A 23,901-nucleotide genomic window follows, 5' to 3' on the forward strand; every position below is an offset into this window, starting at 1 on the left:
TGTTTTGTGTAATGACCATTGTTCCTGTTCCTCACACTAAGTCTTTGTTTCATGTTTGATCTTGAGTTTTGTTTAATGTTGATAATTCTATCTATCTATCTATTATGTATTCCCTTTTAATGACTACCTATCATATTCATAACATTACATAACATTTATGTATTCATTATAAGTTTATATTGTACTCTTGTATTTTTTTTTTCTCATGTGTTGGAGAAGGGAGGGGTGTTTATCCTGTTTTTCTTAGAACTGATATTCATATTCATGAGAAATAGTCTGTATACTGATGATTTCTGCAGACATACGATAATGCATTAATCTTAAAACCAGAATAGCTTATCTGGTCCAACCTACTGCACAGTTGGCAAGATCACCAAGACTTTTAGAGATGATATTGTCTGATGAATGCTAATCTATGCAGAAAGGGCCTTAAAGGGACAATGTGTAGCTTTTTAGGTATTTTATTATCTAAAATCAATATTTTTATTCATAAATATGTCCTCAATGGTGCACAAATACCTCTGCCAATGATCAGACTAATCCTCGTAAACGAAGAATTTATTATCTTTATATACATGAGGTGGGTAGGTCCACCACGGACGCTTCCATGTAGGTCCACCATCTTGAAAAACTGTAATAGCAGATAGGGACAAAAAGTACTAGGCCAACACGTTTCCACAACGCGTTTTCGTTCAGACCCAGCGTCACGTGACTGAAACTGCCCCGGCAAGTTTAAACGGCTGCACTGCACGGTTATTTATAATGGAGGAGGACCATACATGGGCAATTCTTACTAGACTATGGGCACTTTCATGTCCTTTGATAATATTTTATAAAAAACATTTAATTTAGAAAAATTCACACTTTCATAGTTAAATTTACATTGAAAGTACTTTAGGAACTTTTTACCGGTAGTCTACGATGATTTTTTCACCCTTTTAAACATCATTATACATGCAAATATTGCTGTTTTGTGCTTGTCCCACATCCAGACTTCTGATCTTCAATAATGAAAAAGAAGTGTAAAAAAATTATTTATCTATTTTTTTTTTAATATGACTGAATAAAGTATCAGTAAAAGAATCAAAACATAATTGAGGTATTTAAGGTCAGACAACTATTAATGTGATTTTATATACAAAATGTAGTTGTCCCACAGTATTGCCGTCATTTCCACCACAACGCTGTAATTAAAAAGTTAAAAAGTTTTTTTGAAGATTGTTTGGGTAGTTTCTATGGAGATGAACAATGACATCACAGCACATGTTTGACATGGAGGAGATTTTTAATTTCTTCAGCAACTTGGAGAAGAAAACTCAAGGTAAATATTGCTTAAAATGAAAATATTTTTATTGTATGTCATGTCCAAACATGACGTAACATCAAATGAGTTTGTAAATAAATTGATTTTTTAACACAAATAGATGTATTTTGCATGCATGCAATGCTAGCTACCAATTCATAGCTAATCTGTAATACTTGGATTGGATTTATTTTTTTCAAAATACTGTAGGATTGTAGGATTGAAATGACATTTATGCTTACAAGGTGCAATTCATAGATTGAGTGGCTACATATGAATATTGTATTTATTGAAATGTACAACGCTAATGTATTTATTCAAATATATATTTGTTGAAATGCCTTTTCATTTTTAAATATGAAATATGGATAATGTTTCACTTAATGTAATAACACAAGTAGTTATTTTTCTGAAATGTATCTAACCAATGCAATATTATATTTCAGGTTGTGGTGGATGTAAGCTTTGTGTTTGGGCTTCATGACAATTAATTTACTTAATCCACAAATCTATGGTAATTGCAATATAGGTATAAATTGGTAAAACTATGTGTGAAAGTGGTCTTAAACTGTTAAGAATTTTAAATAATAATAAAATATTTACACGTGGTGGAAATGACATTTGTTCAGTGCGGATCGGAAAATATGTAAAAAAAACACCAATTTGTCTTATAATGTAGGTGCGTTCTCTTATGGATCATTAAACTAGACTAGTTATATTTAACTGTTAGACTGTGACAATTTTGATTTGAACACTTTTTTTTTCCCTCAAGTTCACAAGGCCAAAAGTGCCTGTAGTTGAAGAACCACCCACATATGCTGAGTCACAAGACAAGGAGTCCTCGTCATCGAAAAAGTCCAAAGTAGACCGTAAAAGGAAACGTGACCGGAGATAACAAAACAAGGGTAATGTCGGACTGGATAGCTTTTTCCAGGTGGAAAGAGCTAATGCAGGAGAAAGCTTTCAAAAGAGACGCTAAAGTTGCCTGCTTTCTTCTCGACAGGTAAGTCAATGTTACGGTCTTAGTTACAAGCTTTTTTTTCATTGCTTGGTTGTGTACTTTATTATATAGACAGTAGAACATTTATAGTTAAAAGGGTCAAAATCACCATAAAGTGCCTTTGAGACTTCACAATTTCCTCAAAAATCTGAGATTTTCCATTTAACTTTATATGTGTTGTATTAAGGAGACAATAGGCTGTTAGAAATGCATATTGGTCAAGCTCCAGCACTTTTTATAAATTAACTGCAAGCTGACAATATATGAGCAAACCATAAAATATGTCCACCCTGTCATGGACAAACTCATAGTAGCCTAGAATAAATACATTTTCATTGCATAGTGATTATAAAATGTAGATCTGAGGAAAGATAATGCGTCCCTTTCCCAACAAAACATTTTAGTTAATGGTAAAAGTATTTTGATAATAATGAAGTTACTGCTTAAATATGTATTGCCCAATAAAATATGCGATAGTTGCACATTCTATTCTAAATAAAATCTAACAACAAAGATATTTATTCAAACTTTAAAACAATACTAACTGGCCCTCATTTGTTTATTAAGAAATCACACACAAGGTTTTGTTAACTTGTTAAAATAATTTGTTTATTTTCATCCTAAAAGTTGAACATGACAGGGTGGACAACAAAATGACAGGGTGGAACTTGGCATGACAGGGTGGACAAATGCTTTAATGAGTGAAATAGAACAGGGAACATTAGAAAAACATCAGGAACTTCAAGAAACCCTTAACCAATATAGAAGGAGGGTCCTTGCTCAGGCTGATTTTCAGGAGTTGCAAATGTCCACCCAGGCTTGGTGACAGGGTGGACATTTTTTGGCTAAAGTTAGTATTTAATGAGCACATGGTGTACAGCAGTAAGCAAAGTGATTCACTGTTGAAGCTGACTGTGCACTGTTTAAAATGTATATTTAGAATTTCTGAAAAGTTTTTATATTAATTAATATTTCACAATGACAGGGTGGACATGTTAAAGGAGAACTCCGGTCAATTTTAACATTGAGCTCATTTATTTGTAAATTTGGAGTGCTGTCAATACAGAGAACAACGACAAAAATCAGTGTTGCCTACACCGAGTTATCCTCTTTTTAAAATTTGCGCCCTGTTGACTTCAATGGGGCAAGTACTAAACCTGCTTTTAGCCTCTTAACATCCTTGATGTGTCATTACAAGTGCCCAGCCAATGTGAGTGATTCCTTCAGAGTGAACACGGTGAATCTGACTGCAGTAGATGTGAAAGATATGAATAAAAGTTATGTTAATTCAGCCAGCGCAAATACCTGTATTTACATCCTGTTTTCGGTCGAAGGCCACAGTAGTCGATTGTCGAGTTCACGCGCGTGATCATAGGTAACTAAACATATGCGCGTGAACTCGACAAGTCATCCTTGAAATGTAGAGAACACACGCTTAAATTAACACAGCCGCGACTGGGACGTCCGCAAAAAATAAACTGCATCCATTTTTCCCTGACATCTGGATCTTTCGGTAGCGTATTCAAACATTTTGTTTGTCCACAGCCAGGAACAGCACATCTGCGTCATCGTAATCTTCTGTAAACAGACACTCGCTGCACGTCAACTGAACACCTGTAGGGTGACGATGATGCGAAATGAGGCGTAGTTGTCTTGCGCTGGAGGCGGTCATATGCAAATGACTGGTACGTACTGTGACGTCACTTCTTACCATAGATCCCCAACGAGCTGTAATCAGAGCTTGATTAAATAAATGCTTCGTTAATAATGGGGAGGAAGTTTTAATGGTACAAAGACCTCTTATATACCAAAAGATCAAGGCAAATTTGGTTTCTCATGTCATGACCCCTTTAAAGGGGTGTTGCGTTTACCCCATAATGACAGGGTGGACAGCAATTTCAGGGACACATGCAAACTGCTTAATATTATTATGAAAATAAAATATAAATAATCAAAATGACTTGTTTTATTAAATAACTTGCTGAGGACAATAAGTACATTAAAAAGAATTTTAATTTTATGTAATTTAACCACTTTTTACACTCACTGAAGTTAGCTGAGCAGCGTGTGGGACATGCCAAAATCACATACATCCAATCAAAGAAAATGGTATAAAAATCAGAAAAACACATTTCAAGAGACGTATCATTGTACTTGTATGTGTGTAAGTGTTTGGCCATTTATAATAAAACCTCAGAATTTCATTATTTTGCATTATGTTCATGATGACTGAGCGATTCCGATGAGGACACCAAAGGCACTTTATAGTGATACTGACCCAAAAGTTAAACAGGCTCTTTTATGAATAGCAGCTATTGAGTAAAGTAGAGAAGGCGCTGATGATGATGATATCTAACAATGCACGTACTTCAAAAAATATAACAAATAAAGAAGGCATCACCACTAATTACCATAGTTCATGTTTTTCACAGTCAGTAATTCATACTGTAACATTCTTTTTTTCGTTGTTTCAAGTTGCAGTTTGTTTTGAATAACAAACCTGTTCACCCGAAGGAAAACTCGATTAAAGACAACCTGTCATAGCTTTTTGGTACATAAATGCTACCGTAGATGCAACACGCATTTGATAACGCGAGGCGCTGTAGGGCACAATTCGTTTGAATGCTAAATACAATTTCACCACTAGATGGGAGAAATTCCTACACATTGTCCCTTTAAGGGGCGCTACCTGAGAGAGATGTTCCTATAAAATGTTGTAATTCTTTATTGGGGTAAAGTAAATTATATTTAAATGTGTAGGTATTATACTCAGATCTCGTCGATAACAGCGTTTATTTCAACATAATTGTACTTTTACTTACGTTTCACTTGAATGAAATATTTTTTATTTTAATATTACTTTTTAATTGTCTTATTTGTTTTATAAATTTTGTTATGATTTGATTACTTATCCTTTAAAAGAATCGTTAAAATGTTTATTAACAAAATAATAAAGTACATCCAGGCATGGGGAAACATAGGCAACAAACAAAACAACAACAGTAAATTCAAACAAGGGGTGCAACAAAAAAAGGCAAGCAAAATTTGAAAACAATGCTAAAGGACAACACCAAATACTGAACAAGGGAAACACAAGTAGCACTGAAAATACATACAAAAACTAGAAACATCTGGAAACAATCAATGAATCTAATCAACAAACAAAACTACAAACTGGCTACAAGCTAAACAGGAAACAGGAACAATACAGAAACACAAAATAAAAGTCTCAAGCAGGGGTTGTGACTATTCTGTATGATGCATAATATTAAATGTATACAATGCATATACACAAATTATTATAGCCTAACTAATAACATTCTGTATGTGTAAAAGGTAATACATTTATGTGTGTGTGTGTGTGTGTGTGTGTGTGTGTGTGTGTGTGTGTGTGTGTGTGTGCGTATATCTATATATATCATACACACATTTAAGAAATGTATCACCGGCTTTTACACATAAAGAATATTTTTACTTAAGTAATCATATATAAATTGACTTTGCTTCAGTACCGTGGAGAGCGGCCACACACACCTCTCGAGGAGCGAGTGAGAAATGAAATATCGCGAGTGTAGAGAGCTCACACACACGGCTGATTTATTCAGCATAACACACACACACACACACTCATCCCTCGCGGAACTGATGCTCTTCGACGCGCTTGCGTAGGTATGTGTGTGTAGGAGTACCGTGACGTGATTGTTTTCACTCCCATATTCTTATCATCATCTCATAATATAACGGATTTGAAAAACATCTCTATCACAAGAGCATCGATCATTGAATGGAAAGCGGTTTAATAGATGCAACTGGGCGCGTGCATTGGCAACATATTCTTGGGTGAACGCGCGAGAAGGTAGGAAGGGAACGGGTTTCCACCGATTTTTTCACTTTCTTACCCTTGCTTTTTTACATCTACGCACTCTGAACATATTTATATGTCTTACGTGCCAGGGAAAAACAGAAATGGATGCAGTCTTAGCTTGCACTGTTGAATAAAACACCTCCCCGTTCAGCTCCATCTTTTCCCTTGAAGGGCGCTATGCTCGACCTCTTTACCGCTCCGAAATGAATGAAAATGTGTTCGCAAAATATTATCTTGCTCTTGTTTTCTCCTTATCTTGCGTTTTATAACAACACTTCCCATTTGGATTTATGAAATATAACGTTAGGGCAACTAGATTATCTTTTCATATCTGTATTCCACCACGGCGACATGCCCTTCACTTTGCAACTGGGTTTGGCTAGAATCGAGCTAGAAAAAGCTTCAGTATTCGGTTAAGAATGATCGCTACAAATAAATGGTTGATTATAATCGCTATGAATAAATGGTAGATAATAACTTATAAAGAATTAGGTTAAAAATATAGTCGCTATACGAATAAACGTTTGGTAATATTCGCTACAAATAAACGGTTTAGAATAATCGCTTCGAAACGATTATTCCAATTTCGAATCGTTCGAATCATTCTTCATTCCACTAACTCTAATCGTGTTCTATCGACACAGTTGTATGGACGGAGTCCAAAAAAAAAGGATGATTCAGTTAGCAGGCCTGTATTCCTGATTCCTTCCAAGGATCAAATCAGAGTTAATTTTAATAACAATCAACGGCTACAATGTGACAATCATTATGTTTACTTGTTCGAAAATATTATACTCAGAATTTATCAATCTAAAAAAAATGTGTTAGCGTCATGTGAATGCATTAACTTGATTGCCATAAACAGATTAGGCCAATATTTTTAGAGTTCAGTTTTCTAAAATGTTTAATATTAATCAGAATTTGGAATATTAATCATATTTGTAATATTCACCATAAATAAGTATATGATGTGTAGGCCTATCTCTGTACAAAAGTAATTTTGGGTTTAAAAAAAATCAAGCTATTCAGTCATCATGACATCAGTTTTTCAGTTATTTTAGTTTTGTTGTTGTTGTCAAGGGATCTTCTATTTTTAGAAATTGTTTAGGATATGTTAGTTTTGGATTTTACTAACAAGTTGCTGTATCAGCAGATTAACTTTAATCTGAAAATAATGTGCATGGGGCTGCTTAAAGGCACAATATGTAAGATTTTAAGATTAAAATATCCAAAAACCACTAGAATAATGTTATATATTTTGTTGACGTGTGTACTTACGTTATACCAAACGTTTCCAACGTTTAAATTCAGAGAAATCAGCAATTTTAACCAGGACACTGACCGTGTCATTGACATCATATCCGCTTTACCCTCGATTTCCAGTTTTACTTTCGTAGACAGTAATCATGAAGACACTTTAATATATTATATGTTTTATTTGACATGTGAGCAACTGTTTGGATACATTTATCAACAGAAAACAAATCATGTTATACAGCGCAACACGGTTAGTCTTATTGTTTGAATCACTTGTTTTCTTGATTTACCGCGAGTAACCATGCCTCAGAGATAACACTATTTTATCAAGTGGCTAACATAGCATAATCAGAGAGAGCTTTCTCCATCATGCAATATATTTGAAAATTATCGCATGTCATTTAGCAACATGATTTCCGTCGGATTCCTTTCCATCGGCTGTAGAGTTAAAGACGACAACTCCCATGATTCCACGCTCATTCATTGCGTCATGAAGCCACGCCTTCGTTTTCAATAAGCAACCTCTAGCGGCGAAAATTACATACTGTGCCTTTAAGGTTTATAGGTGTCTTGTTTGTAATCCTGAATTAAGGAATAAAAGAATAAAAACATCTGTATTTGGGACACAGCTGGATCTAGCTTGTGTTTACTAAAGTTATTCCATTGCTTTCTGGTTGTTTTTTATTTTGCTGAAAATTTTAATGCATATCAAAGAACAAGCTTCGCTTTCACACTGGAATACATTATACTGGAAAATTAAGTTGCAACGTGTTGTATAATAAACACTTCTTAAAGTGTTTCATTGCAATGTGTGAATTTGTTGTGTCTTTAATGTGTGTTTTTACAGGTTTTTAAAAATTAAAGTTTGACGTTGGTGATCTGAAAGAAAAAAAGAATCTCCATGGCAGGTGAGAGCTTTTAACTTTCTTAAACCAAACTGAATTGTTACCATATACAAGTACCATGGTATTTACATGGTACTGTAAGGCAGTTCAAAGAATAGCATGTCCAAAAAGCCCTGTCACTTCCATGGAATGTTGTATTAGTTTTGTTATTGAACCATGACTTAAGAGGTTAAGCTTTAATTAGTTTTTTTTCCCCCCACAGAAAACAATTTCCCTCCTCTACCGCGGTTCATTCCGCTGAAACCATGTTTTTACCAAGACTTCAACGAGATCCCAGACCAGTGGCGTACAATGTGCAAACGAATGTATTACCTATGGATATGTATGTTCTTAAATATTTCAGCATGTATTATATATTTCTGAAGTATTCTCACTGCATTTGTTCATTACGGTGTGTGTGTACTGAGTAGATTGCAATCATGTGGCTTTATTTGCCATTACAGTGTCTCTTTTGTTTTCACTGTAAACACTGAGAAAAACAGACACATGAAAACTTGTAGAGACTGGTTTTGTATTTTGATCTATGGGTAAAAGCGTGGGGTGTCATATTACTCTTGTTATTGTACAGTTTATTACATTATCATTAAGTATCACAAGCATTAGAGTTGCTTTTGCCATGTAGGATATTTACAAACTCCTTTTTTCATTAGCACACTAATTGGGAACTATTTTGAAATATGTCTGGGAGTTGAGAAAGTAAGTGTTGAAATAAATTCACATCTGTATTAGTTTCTAAAGTATTGTTAGCTTTGAACTTAGATATTAATATTTAGTCATTGTGTGTCATAAATTCCAACCCTGTTCCAACAGATGAAATTTTAGTTTTCCTTGTAATGTAGTTTCCTACAACCCTAATGTATGCATCAAATGTAATATTATGTATACATGATATACATTAGATATACTTTGTAAGAGAATGCAATCAAGTTTTTCTCATTTTAAATTCATTTTTAACTTTTATTTTAGTTATATATTACATTAACTTTATTTTCAATTTATATTTAAAATAAATTTAATGGTTGATATAAGTTGTTGGGTCTTTCATCACACTTTTAAGTTAATATTAAATTGACTTTTTTTTTTCTCTCACTCGCAGTGAATAGTGCCACTCTAGCAGCAAACCTGATTGGCTGTCTAGCATGGATGTGCGGAGGGGGCGGAGCAACCAATTTTGGTATGGCCATCCTGTGGCTGATACTGTTCACCCCATGCTCATACGTGTGCTGGTTTAGGCCCATCTACAAGGCCTTCAAGTGAGTTAAGTTCATGTTTAAAGTAGTCTATGAATTGTAATCATGTCATTGTGCTTGACCCTAATGCAGTTCACTCTTTCTTTTGCAGGACAGACAGTTCTTTCAACTTCATGATGTTCTTTTTCGTCTTCATGGCGCAGGTGGTGATTAGTATCATTCAGGCTGTTGGAATCCCAGGATGGGGAGTTTGGTAAGAACAGCTCATTGTGTTTAAGAAATGGAATCAGATAGATAGATAGATATATAGATATGTAAGGATGGATTTCCTACAGTGGTTCAGGTGGCAGGATTGCCGAATGACTAAAGAAACGTTATCAGCAAGATGGTAGAAAACTGTAGATTTCTTGTCTATTCCACCCACTGCTGCTTATACCAACGGGGGAAATAAGCGCATTTACAATAGCTAAATATGTGGGAGAGCGTTGCTATAGTGTGACGATATTGTATTCCAATAAGTAGCTTTTCAAAGTCAATACCAAATCAAAACTAGTTAGCACATTATTCGTAATTGAAAGGGTTTAATGACAATATATGGTTATGGTTACACTTAAAATAGTTACAAAATAGATGTATGAGATGATAGAAATTTATACCATTAATTGTACCCAGCATATATGTAAAATGTTACCTGAGAGATGAAAAGAGAAGGAGAAAGAGTGTGTAGAGAGTAAGAGGCAAAGAAAAGAGGAGGAAGAGTGCCGCAAGAAAGAGAGCCAGAGAATAAAAGAGACAGAGCGACTGTTGAAATCTTCTCCCTGCCTTGACCATTTGGCTGTAACCCAAATGTGAGACGTTCAAACTGACCAATCAGATCATTTCAACTTCCCCCATCGTACTAAAGGTGTGGAAATTCGTAGACCCCCGATGTACACGTATCTCGGCCTACAGGCCTTGAGCACTATCAGCACCTCTGCCTTTAGGAATTACAAATGGTCGTTGGGGTAAGAAAGAGGGGGGTTGAAACAGTAAAAGCAAATGTCTTTGTTCATTTTCAATTCTACAGATAGATAGATAGATAGATAGACAGGCAGATAGACAGACAAACAGACAGACAGACAGATAGATAGATAGATAGATAGATAGACAGGCAGATAGACAGACAAACAGACAGACAGACAGACAGATAGATAGATAGATAGATAGATAGATAGATAGATAGATAGATAGATAGATAGATAGATAGACAGATAGACAGATAGATAGATAGATAGATAGATAGATAGATACAGTGCTATGCATAAGTTTAGACACACATGCTAAAGTTGACTAAAAAGAGGAATAAAAAATCATCTTTTGGAAATTGAACTTAATCACTTACCGGTAATTAAAAAATTAGGAAAAATCCAACCTTTAATGACACCATTTTTCTTTGTGAATGAATAATGTATTGTAAATAAATAAATGTTCTTCCTTAAAATACAGGGTGCATAAGTTTGGACACCCCTATGTTAAATTCCCATAGAGGCAGGCAGATTTTTATTTTTAAAGGCCAGTTACTTCATGGATACCGGATACTATGCATCCTGATAAAGTTCCCTTGGCCTTTGGCCAGTCTCTAGGTATGGTGAACAGGGCTCCAGACTGCGACCAAATGGTTGCATTTTGCGACCAAAATTTGAGAGTGTGCGACTGAATTTTACATCCAGTCGCACATGTGCGACCAGTAAATTTCATCTCGTGTAGTGTGTCATAGTGGGCGACAACCGACGTCGCGTCTACGATGATTCAGGACATCACAACAAAAAGACTAGCATGTTTAATTTTTTAACGGTCCTCCATGACGGGTTCATGAGTGTGTGTGCGCGCGCGAGTGAGTGAGTGAGAGTGTGTGTGTGCGTGAGTGAGTGTGTGCGTGCGCAAGCGAGAGTGAGTGAGTGTGTGAGTGAGTGAGAGCGTGGTGTGTGTGTGTGTGTGTGTGTGTGTGTGTGAGAGAGAGAGTGTGAGTGCGTGTATGTGAGTGAGTGAGTGCGTGTGTACATATATGTGCAAGTGAATGTGTGTGTGAGATGACTGGTCGTAAAGCAACGTGTAGTCTGATATGTTTCTTGTCTACGACATGACAAGATTTTTAGGAGTCAAAATCGTGTAATCTGACACAGTGACTATCGTAACATACAAAAAAATTGTGTAATCTGAACCAGGCATAACTATATGGTATACTGCGGTTATAAAAGTAGCCTACACATCTTTTTCCAGCACTTCAAAACTATATCATATTTAAATGTTATTTTTAATGTGTTGACCAAAACATTTTTGTTCATCCTTTAAAGATTGTCTCGTAAACATGTAATGGCAAACTTGCAATGGCTTGTAAACTTGTAATGGTAAACATGGTAAGGGTGCTTATTGGCTATTTTCACTCCCTAATATCTATTTTGTCACTCATTTTGCTTTTGAATTAATAAAGACATTATGAATGATAATAATTAAAGTTAACTTTATCTATACACCTCAAATTAAGCTCAGTGCTTTGTCATCCCACAGTGCTACCAAACACTTTCTGTAGAACTTAGTGCTGCTGCCCTCAGATGTTAGTCTGGAGCCCTGTGAACTTAAAATAAAACTGCACCATAATTTCTGTACGTTAAGTCTATTTATTATCAAAGCATTTGTCTGTAATAGTTATTTAGGGGGAAAATGTGAAGGTGTGCCCCTAAATTTTCTGCTTGCGCTCCTAAAATTTTAAGTCAGGGGCTACAGCGCTCCTAATAAAAAAAGTTAGTCTGGAGCCCTGGTGAAGGCTATGTGATGATGTGGGGCTATTTTAATTCCAAAGGCCAAGGGAACTTTTTTTAGGATGCATCGTATCCTGTATCCATGAAGTAACTGGCCTTTAAAAAAAAAAATCTGCCTGCCTCTATGGGAATTTAACATAGCGGTGTCCAAACTTATGCACCCTGTATTTTAAAGGGGTCATGACGTGAGAAACCAAATTTGCCTTGATCTTTTGGTATATAAGAGGTCTTTGTACCATTAAAACGTCCTGCAAGTTTCATAGCTTAAGACGTCCTCCCCATTATAAACGAATAATTTATTCAATCAAGCTCTAAATACAGCTCGTTCTGGATCCATGGTATGAAGTGACGTCACGGTACGAAGTGACGTAGCAGTCGTTTGCATATGACCGCCTCCAGCGTAGACAACTACGCTTCAAGCACAAGATAACTACGCCTCATTTCATCATCGCATCTGTCACGCGCTTCACATGTGTTCAGTCGACGTGCAGCGAGTGGGTCTATTTACAAGAAGATTGCGATGTCACGACACGCAGATGTGCTGTTCCTGGCTGTGGACAAACAACACGTTTAAAGAATATACGCTGCTGAAAGATCCAGACGTCAGGGGAAGATGGATGCAGTTTATTTTTTGCGGATGTGCGGACTCAAACATCATCACCATCGCCTCGCACGCATCACCCGTTACTATGGTAACGGTAAACACAGCTCCGCAAAATCCACACGTTTTGAAAAGGAGGCGTTAACAATTGATGCATAGGCACTGACGTTATCCAATCATAACAGTGGGTGTTAACACTGAACTCTTAAAGGGGAAACACCCCTAAAACAGACTGTTTGAATCAGAGGATGAGAAACAGGGTGGGAAAAGGTCATAAATCACTAAATTTTAAACGTTTTTTGTCCAAAAAACTATAGTAATACTATAATTGTACCTAAGGGAACACAATAAAAGAAAAGAAAAAAACATGTCATGACCCCTTTAAGGAAGAACATTTATTTATTTACGATACATTATTCATTCACAAAGAAAATTGGTGTCCTTAAAGGTTGGATTTTTCCAATTTTTTTTAATTAAGTCATTAAGTTCAATTTCCAAAAGGTGATTTTTTTATTCCTCTTTTTAGTCAACTTTAGCATGGGTGTCTAAACTTATGCATAGCACTGTAGATGGATAGATAGATAGATAGATAGATAGATAGATAGATAGATAGATAGATAGATAGATAGATAGATAGATAGATAGATAGATAGATAGATAGATAGATAGATAGATAGATAGATAGATAGATAGATAGATAGATAGATAGATAGATAGATAGATAGATAGATAGATAGATAGATAGATAGACAGACAGACAGATAGATTATAGACAGACAGAGACAGAAAGACAGATAGATAGATATAGACAGACAGACAGACACATAGATAGATAGATAGATAGATAGATAGATAGATAGATAGATAGATAGATAGATAGATAGATAGATACACAGATAGATAGATAGATAGATAGATAGATAGACAGAGACAGAAAGACAGACAGACACATAGATAGATAGATAGATAGATAGATAGATAGATAGATAGATAGATAGATAGATAGATAGACAGACAGATAGATTATAGACAGACAGAGACAGAAAGACAGACAGATAGATAGATATAGACAGACAGACAGATAGATAGATAGATATATAGATAGATAGATAGATAGATAGATAGACAGACAGACAGATAGATTATAGACAGACAGAGACAGAAAGACAGACAGATAGATAGATATAGATAGATAGATAGATAGATAGATAGATAGATATAGACAGACAGACACATAGATAGATAGATAGATAGATAGATAGATAGATAGATAGATAGATAGATAGATAGATAGATAGATAGATAGATAGATAGATAGATACACAGATAGATAGACAGACAGACAGATAGATAGATAGATAGATAGATAGATAGATAGATAGATAGATAGATAGATAGATAGATAGATAGATAGATAGATAGATAGATAGATAGATAGATAGACAGACAGACAGATAGATTATAGACAGACAGAGACAGAAAGACAGATAGATAGATATAGACAGACAGACAGACACATAGATAGATAGATAGATAGATAGATAGATAGATAGATAGATAGATAGATAGATAGATAGATACACAGATAGATAGATAGATAGATAGATAGATAGACAGAGACAGAAAGACAGACAGACACATAGATAGATAGATAGATAGATAGATAGATAGATAGATAGATAGATAGATAGATAGATAGATAGATAGATAGATAGATAGATAGATAGATAGATAGATAGATAGATAGACAGACAGATAGATTATAGACAGACAGAGACAGAAAGACAGACAGATAGATAGATATAGACAGACAGACAGATAGATAGATAGATAGATATATAGATAGATAGATAGATAGATAGACAGACAGACAGATAGATTATAGACAGACAGAGACAGAAAGACAGACAGATAGATAGATATAGATAGATAGATAGATAGATAGATAGATAGATATAGACAGACAGACACATAGATAGATAGATAGATAGATAGATAGATAGATAGATAGATAGATAGATAGATAGATAGATAGATAGATAGATAGATAGATAGATAGATAGATAAATACACAGATAGATAGACAGACAGACAGATAGATAGATAGATAGATAGATAGATAGATAGATAGATAGATAGATAGATAGATAGATAGATAGATAGATAGATAGATAGATAGATAGATAGATAGATAGATAGATAGATAGATAGATAGATAGATACAGAACAAACCTGGTTCAGTTCCAGTTGAGTTACCCTATAGAAACTTAAATGACTCATATACTCTTGCGTCACGTATTATTTTTAGCACACACATAGTATGGTCTGTTTGTATATTAGGATGTTATGTAATATTCTGAATTTATACAATCTTTTCATGTACTGTACTTTTTAAGTGGCATGTTAACGAGGAGAATATCTCTGTATGTTTTTCTATTTCAGTGGCTGGCTGGCCACCATCACCTTTTTCAGCACTAATATTGGCTCTGCCGTTGTTATGCTGATTCCAACCATAATGTTCACTGTCGTGGCGGTTTTCTCCTTCATTGCCCTCACCAAGGTACCTGTTATTGTTTCTCCATCATTATTGTTTTGAATATAAACAGATCTCATGGTATTTTCCTCAAATTCAAGCAATTAAAAGTTTTTGCTGATTAATATAATGTTTATCCTGCACACAATTTACAATACTCTCTTACTTGTCTTTATTTCTCCTGAGCAAAAATCTGCAGTAAAACACTTTTATTCTATAATTTTCTATTTAATATCTGCCCTTCATCGATTATTGGTTCTATGAAAATAATTGTTAGTCTTCATATCGCTACAATTTTAATATCCCTAATTTTATAGCTCTATCCTCTGTATGCCAACAAATGTCCTTTTTTTTTGGTCTATTTTTCTTTTTCTTAAGGAATTTTAGGAAAGATTCCTAAGCAAACTATATAGTTTTTAGCAAAGGTGATGCTTAAATCAAAAGCAAGTCTGTATATTAAACATCGAATATGTACTGACTTGACTTTCACTTAAGACAAATTATTTGAAAACTTGTCCTTTGGTTGAAACATGTTATTAATAGAGCTGTGACGGTGGCACTTTTTGGCGGTGGACCAACTACCGGTGGTGGTGCGGTGGTAGGGTATGAATATATACTGACCTAAATTAAATACATTTTTGAAATATATAAATAAACGTTTTGTAACATTTGTTTCGTATTTATTTTGAAATAAATATCAGTAAATAATGGTAACCTAAATAATATAAGAAAGTTAAATATTAAATAAAAAACATTACTTTTAGATTTCACCACAAAGATATACTGTTTGGGACAAATAAACTTGACGTGCCTTACTAAATCTAAAAAACACAAATAGAATTTCATGTGTTGAATGTGTTGAATAGAATTTGACGTTCAAGTAGCGTTTTTCTACTTTACCACATTAAAGGATGTAATTAGTATAGTAACTAATTAAAAGTAAACGAAAGGAAGAAACGTCCATAATTCCCTGTGAAAATTGGTGAGATGTGAGTGAAGATTTGGCAAAAGAAAGGAGAGATTCATTCCATGTCCAGCGTTAAATATTGTTATTGTTATTGTTAAATTCATGGAAAATCAGGTGACCAGATCGCAAAACAGAATACAAAGCCGGCAAATGGCTTAAATTTATGGGAGCATGTACCTCTCATTCGGCACGAATCCAAATGTTTCCATGATTGCGATGTAACATTTCATTGCTAACCTATTATTTCTTTTGTAAACAAAGCTTTGTGGAGTGTCTGTCGAATATTTGTTCTATTATTTAGCAGACTTTATTAGTTTTGAAACCATTGGGTCTCAATTCACTAAGCATGCACTACGCACAAATTTGTGTGTGAAATGTGTGCACGAACGATTTTAAGAACAAATCACGATTCACCAAAAATCTCGTAATAAAATGTTTTCTAAATTTACGAAAAAATATAGGAACAACTGAAACCACACGTACGCAAAAAGCACTTGCTCTGTACGGCCTTATAATCTTGTTAAGAAGTTATATTTCATCCTAACACAACTATAATTATATTGAAGAATGTTGCATTAATTATATTATATAATCCAATTATAAAATTTTGAAGCCCAAAGTGGGCGGAGTCGGCCGTCGCCATCTTGGCAGCGCTTCACCGCCAGTCACTCCCGGATAACCGAAAATGGGCAAAGAGGCGGGATTAGCTGAGGTGATGACTAACAGACAGCAGACAAACAGCTAGCAGTGACAGCAGCAGCAATCCACCTGTCACTCAAGTGGCCACGCCCTTAATTATGCAGAACTTTAAGGCTTAATATAATTTAAACGGATGAGATATAAAAAAAATCACCCCCCTCAAAGTTGTCATGAAGGGCAAAATGAGCTATATAGACCTTTTGGGCCAGGCTTTAAACAAATTTTTTCTGTTGTAAAGTGAAAAAAGTTGTAAAGTGGGCTTTTAAAGTTGGAATGACTCTCTTTTGCTGCCTGTCTCTAGCGGCCAGTCGATGAATTGCAGTTTAAGTCACTTCAATGCTGGATTCAAGAGAGAGACAGAAACGTTGCCGCTTGGTTTGCAAACAGAGGCAAATTTGACGAGATTGACGAAACGCTGTAAGGAAAGCGTGTGAGGAGAGCCCTTATATGGAGATGGTTTGGACGTGTTTTATGCAAATGACTTACCGCGTGGACGCGGCCGCTCATTTAGAATACGTTAGGGTTAATGCCCGACGAGGTGTCCATTGTCAGGTATTAATGGACGACGGCGAGGCGTGAACCGTTCGATGCGCAGTCCATTAATACCTGACAATGGACACCTCGAAGGTCATTAACCCGCTTATACCATGGTCATTTGCCAAATAACACATTTTTAAAACATTAGTTTATATTTTAATTAGTTTTACAATCGAAATCTAAAGTTTTTTACAAACAATAACTTGGTTTCCCTGGTTACGCCTGATTGTTTATTTACTAGGTGTCCTCTATCACTTTTTAATGGACACCCAATCAGAATCGAGTATTCACCCAGACCATGGTATAATCCAAATTAACTAACATCAGAACGGTTTGAAGAACAAATTAATGTGCGTATGAACTAGGCAGAGATTATCAGTGAGAAGTTCTCCTGTGCGTACAAATACGAAATAATCCACGCACTTATTAGTGAACGAGACCCCAATATCTGTGCCAGTCCAAATAAGATATTCGGCTTCAGGCGCGCCCCTGCTCTACCACCGCTGTGGGACAGTTGTCAAGCTGACCGGCACAGCCCTAGTTATTTATGTCCTGAGCTATAAAGATCAACCTTCAAGCAGGACATTTTCTTCTATCCTAGGTTCACAACTTCTACCGTGGCAGCGGAGGCAGCATGAGCAAGGCTCAGGAAGAATGGACCACCGGTGCTTGGAAGAACCCTCACGTCCAGCAGGCAGCTCAGCAGGCAGCCATGGGCGCCGCACAGGGGGCCATGCCGGGCCAACAACAGTACTCCGCTGCACCAACCTACAACTATGACGAGCCAATGTAGATCCTTTACAGCCTCAATGAGGGGAGGGGACAGAAACAGGGTATTTGGGAGGGAAAAAGTCAGTAAAAGACTAGTTTGGGGGAGGGAGAAAGGAAAGATATATCTGACCAATTTGAATTCAAATAGGTTCCCACAGTACAACAATACATAAGCTTTTGCTTAAACTGTTTTAAAAGTGTGTGATAGTTTAAGGAGTTGCTTTTGGTATTTAGACCCCGTAAATAGGAAAGTATCAGTCTCGCCATGTGGTATTACGGCAGATTTAATTAACGGTTGTGTAGTGTTTCTCCACTTAATGTATTTTAAACACTAGATCACCGATAAGGAAACATTCCAAAGCTCACTATGTTTCTATAGTAAATAGATTCTCAGATGGTTGGCAGATTCGTCTATGTGGTATTTGCGAGTATTATTTTGGTTGGCTGTTAGTATTCAAAAACACATTTTGACTATTTAGCAGACACATCTTTACTCTCACGTCTTAAGAATAAACATAGGTTTTATGCACAGACAGAAGATCAAAAGATCAGCTTCCGTAAATAAATTGACTGGTATTTACTTGATCTCACAGATGAAAAGGTATAAAGCTTATAAACATTACATTGTTTTTGTTGAGCACTTTACATCAAGTGCAAGAACAAAGAGAGCTTGTTTTGTTTTGTCAAGTTGTTTTTGTTTTATTTTCTTTGAAGGTACAAAGGAAAGCCATATGTTTACGTTGTTGTTGCGTATTTTTGTTTGCGTTAAAAGTTGTTTTAATATGTGTAGTCGTGTTGTTTTACCTCAGGATTTAATCGTCTCATTTTAATGCTGATGTACTGTAGCCGTGGTTCTAACGAAATCGATTTGATGAAATATTTGTACATGTACATGTTGTACGTTTGTACATTAGTTCGATTTAAATGCTCTCGAATAGAGTAAATATTTAATCTACTCTTAGCCACAGGCTTGTTACACAGTTAAATCCATTATGATCTAAATCTGCTGCAGAGGCCGATGCTTTAGCATTGTTCTCATTGATATCACAGAAATCATAACTGTTGTTTTGCAAATAATCTGAGACTGAATTTCAGTCATTTCTGGCTTCTGGGTGGTTTATTCTCCACTGGGTTAAAAACTACAACTAAAGCACATTATGAAGTAATATTGTCACAAGTACAATATATATGTTGTATCATATTAATAATTGATTACAAGTGATGTACAGTACAGTAGTACTTCTCCTCCAAATTATGTCCACTTGTGCTGATTTTTTCTTGACTTTTCCTGAAAATATTTGCTCTACTACACCTCGACGGGCAATTTCTGTGTGAAATTCCTGAATTACATAAATTTAGTAGTGCTGTCAAATCAATTATTGCGATTAATTGCATCTAACATAAAAGTTTGTGTGTGTATATATATATATATTTACATATTAATCGTGATTAATCGAGTTTAGATGCGATTAATTAGATGTGATTAATCGTGATTAATCGATTTGACAGCACTAACATTTAGAGATTATTTAACATCTTTCAGACTTGAAAAATTGTGGATTTGTATAAAGTAGAGCATTTAGTTAGCTTTGTTGTTCAAATTCAGAATTTACAGTCTATCTATGAGGAGCTGGTTAGTGATGAGTACATAGTTGACTGTAGAACTGATTCATAGTTTAAGGAGTATAAAGAAAAGAAAATGAAATGGACTAAATAATATTGTACAGTATATGTAATATGTCATCTCAATGTCTCTATCAAGGCTTGTAAAATACTTTTAATCATTTCAAGAACTGTGAAACATTTAATACGCCCATTCCAGTGATATTATTCATGTATGTTTGGGGACTTTTTCTATGTACTCTTTTGTTTATGTAAAGATCTTTTTGTTAAAATTTCGTTAATGTGTGTATTTGAGTGTTTTAAGCGTAACTGTTCCACTGTGTGATGCTTAGTACACAGTTGTGGGGCTTTTTGGTAAGACTGGACTTCCTGTGCTAAGCTTGGCTGAAGTTTCGTCCCTGATTGAAATCAATAGTCCTGTTGCGCCCTCTGGTGGACTGGATGTTTTAAACCTGTTTGTTTTCTGAGTCACCTAAGAAAACATTGACAGAAGCAATATCGATATCTGACATGCATGATTTGATTACATAAACTTATGTTTAAACTTACTTAAAAAGAATACTATTTTTCAGCCGCACCAGCAAAAGCTAAGGTCACTGTCCTTTCCAAGACCCGCCATGTTCTTTTGTGCCCTGATCTTTATGCCTATGTATTCCAACAGTAGATAAAGCCTTGTTCATACTGTAAAGTTAAGTGAGTGGAAAGATGCCAGTAGTAACATAAAACAGATAGTTGTCTTTGTATAGTGAGTTGTGTGTGGTGCTTGGTAAATTTGTGAATTCAACCAAACCTCGTGCCATGTGTGTGTGTGTAGATGTTAATTATTTCGTCAAGCCTACAGTGGAATGTATTGTTGACTTGGAGACAAGAACTACAGTCTGGTACATTTTACAGGCTTCCATTTTTTTATCTCTTTTTTTTTTCTTCCTGAGTTTTAATGGACAAACATTTTAATTATTTTGTATTGATATCAATTTAGCCATATTTCTTCCCTCAGCCACTATGTTTAGTGTGCTTAATCATCTTAATTTGTATTTAATTTGTAATAAATGCAATGTAAACACCACATGCTAGGTTTCCAGAGAAAAAGCTATACTTACAAATCAAACAATCATGCAAACATGGAGCTCAATAGTTGTGATTTCTGAAGGTGGTTGTTTTTGAAGTTTGAGATTTTTTTGGTTCAGTTTGTATTACTTTTATATTATTTTGTCTCTCCCTGATGGATAATAAACAGATAATGTTTACTCTGTGTCCTTCCAATTCTTTATAGTCAATTAAAAATAAAACCATAAAAACCCATTTTCATTATTTTAATAAAATAAACCGAAGTAAAATACAATAAGAAAAACCTTAAACTTATTTTATTTCAGCCTGATACAGCATTTCACATTTTCATTTAGTTTAAATTGATGTACTAAAATAACTAAAACTTAAATAAAAAATAAAAAACAGTATAGATTATAGACTAATAAAAACTAAAGACTAATAAAAAATGGCAAACAACAACCAACAAAATGACCTACAGTTAAGTAAAATTAAAATGAACATGGAAAATATTAAAATAAAAACAATTTCAAAATATCATTATAATCGTATCTCAATGATAGTAAAATAACACTGAACACTTAAAAGGCTCACAGAAGTGCCTTGAAACACACATCCTTATTAAATGTGTTGACGTAAGTAAACAGGAAGACAGGGCGGGACATATCGAGCAGCTCCTCCCCTTTTTAAAATAGCCAATAGCGTTTAGTTTATGTCAACTCGGCCAGAGCCGTTGAGCTCAGTAAAGCTGCAGTTCCCCTTCGATACGGTTCACTCACATTGAGGGGCTGTTTACACGACAATGTTTTCAACTAAAAACGTAAAACTTTTTATGTCACAACTCGGCCAGAGCCGTTGAGCTCAGTAAAGCTGCAGTTCCCCTTCGATACGGTTCACTCACATTGGGGCTGTTTACATGACACTGTTTTCAACTAAAAACGTAAAACTTACAAAAAAAACGGCTTTTTTTTTGGCCGTTCGATTACACGACAGTGGCATTTTGGGTGCCTGAAAACGCAAAATTTGGAAGTTTGAGTGCAAGTTTTTGAAAACGGTCTCCGTGTAAACAACAAAAACGTGAATCTCTGAAGACGATGATCTTACATGCGTATTACGTGTTCTATAGTGTTTCATCGCCATCTAATGGCCTGGCAGCAGAATACAGGGTTTTTAGTCGTGGATCCGTGTAAATGGGGATCGTTTTGACAATGGTGTCGTCTGTACTTGAAAAACTCAAAGGAAAAACTTCTCCGTTTTAAGCATATAGTTGTCATGTACCCTGAGTCGGAGTTTATTCTCCTGACGCTATGGAGAAACTCAGTTTTCTCCAAAATACTGAAGCCTGATTGGTTCAGGTGCACAGACAAATGGCTTTTCAGCCCACCAGCGCTCTAAGCACTAATACTATTGGGTAAAATGGCAGTGGGCGGAGTCACACAGACCAAAACAAAAACCGCCGTTCTGACACAGAACGTGTATTTCAAAGTTTAATAACTGGCTGTAGCATTGTTTTTCAGAGATGTTTCAGAGAAGCATGTTTCCTGAATATCTGCAACATATTATGATGTTTTATGATTTAGTACATGTAGTCAAAAAAAAAATAAAAATAAAAAATAACATATGGTTTCTTTAACAGATAGGGCTATAAGTATATATTTTTTTTTAAAACAATCATACTGTACAATGTTTTTTGCATAAGAGGAAGATGTTTTGGCCAATGCGCACTTAACGGTTAAAAACTAAATTTGAAGCAACGTCTTGTGACGTAGTGTTTGTAGTGCTCACTGCAAAGGGGAAAAAACGTGCTGAGTGCGCTAACATGTCTATATTCACACATTATTCATGAGAGGTAAACCATCTAAAACAGGTGAATAATCTATTCAGCGATATAGTAAATAGAGCGGTTCTGGTGTGAAATCTGCGGGGGAATTCGACAACACTTATAGAAAAGTTTGTAGTTCATATAGCTTGAGCTTGTTTCAAGTTTTTATTGACATATTGTCTACTTTAGCACTCCGAACATGAACATGAACTTATCTGATATGTTCATGCCTCCTTTTTGTCTGTTTCACATTTTAATGTAGATTTGAATATGTTGGTTGTCTGTTGTGGGTTGTTGTGCCTGACCCCCTTCTCTCCCCTCAACTTTCTATCATTTCCACACCCATTTTTTTTTTTTTTTTACCTTTTTTTACCTAAAAAATCAAAGATGTGAACCATCAGAGCTAACATTGCACATCCACCAGTAGATGGCACCAAAAGCCTGGGTGGATTACATCTGGTTTCCACTTACTGAGAGAAGTATACTTCCATACTACATTAACTGTTTTTTAGGTATAGGCTAGAGTTTGTATACTCAGCATCATTTAAAAAATTGTGAATGAATACTCGATGATCTACTACTTTTGCAAAAATGTGCAGTATAAAGCACACTGCACTGGATACTATATCCCACAATGCAGTGTGCTCATCTTGACAAGTAGGCACTCGTATTGCCAACGGTCATTCTAACTGCACCTTGACTCATTATATGACTAAACTGAGAAAATGCAACACGTTTTGGGTTCACTTTATTTTGATGCATACAAGATGGTAGTGACAACAATTTCATTTTTTTTTTTTTTTTTACAGAACCAGCATATCTTTTTGAATGAAATACCTTGTTATGACATCACATTTAAAAATGTTCACTGAAGTTGCATTCAGTGAAAAGACTGTATGCAGGAACTGTGTTTTGTTTCAGTCTTTTCAAAAAGAAGTAAGATGCATTTAACTATGAGACGGGCAGAATTCTGAGCTAGCTTT

At 35.2% G+C, this 23,901-nt stretch overlaps 1 protein-coding gene across 1 annotated transcript; it reads left to right on the forward strand.

Annotated features, from left to right (window-relative positions):
• Positions 1–677: 677 nt before the first annotated feature.
• scamp5a (secretory carrier membrane protein 5a) lies at positions 678–21,289 on the forward strand. Its single transcript, XM_081356200.1, has 8 exons — positions 678–1,321; positions 2,076–2,306; positions 8,273–8,333; positions 8,533–8,652; positions 9,427–9,583; positions 9,672–9,773; positions 15,362–15,479; positions 18,257–21,289. The coding sequence occupies exons 3-8, from the start codon at positions 8,327–8,329 to the stop codon at positions 18,446–18,448; spliced, it is 696 nt and encodes a 231-aa protein (XP_081212326.1). The 5' UTR covers positions 678–1,321; positions 2,076–2,306; positions 8,273–8,326; the 3' UTR covers positions 18,449–21,289.
• The last annotated feature ends 2,612 nt before the right edge of the window (positions 21,290–23,901 follow it).

The sequence above is a fragment of the Scardinius erythrophthalmus genome (genome assembly GCF_964197995.2).
Source record: "Scardinius erythrophthalmus genome assembly, chromosome: 24".
Lineage (NCBI taxonomy): Eukaryota > Metazoa > Chordata > Actinopteri > Cypriniformes > Leuciscidae > Scardinius > Scardinius erythrophthalmus.

Coding starts and splice junctions, on each gene's coding strand:
- scamp5a (XM_081356200.1), top strand. Junction 8,653..9,426: donor AATGTATTACCTATGGATAT/GTATGTTCTTAA, acceptor TCTCACTCGCAG/TGAATAGTGCCACTCTAGCA. Junction 15,480..18,256: donor CCTTCATTGCCCTCACCAAG/GTACCTGTTATT, acceptor CTTCTATCCTAG/GTTCACAACTTCTACCGTGG.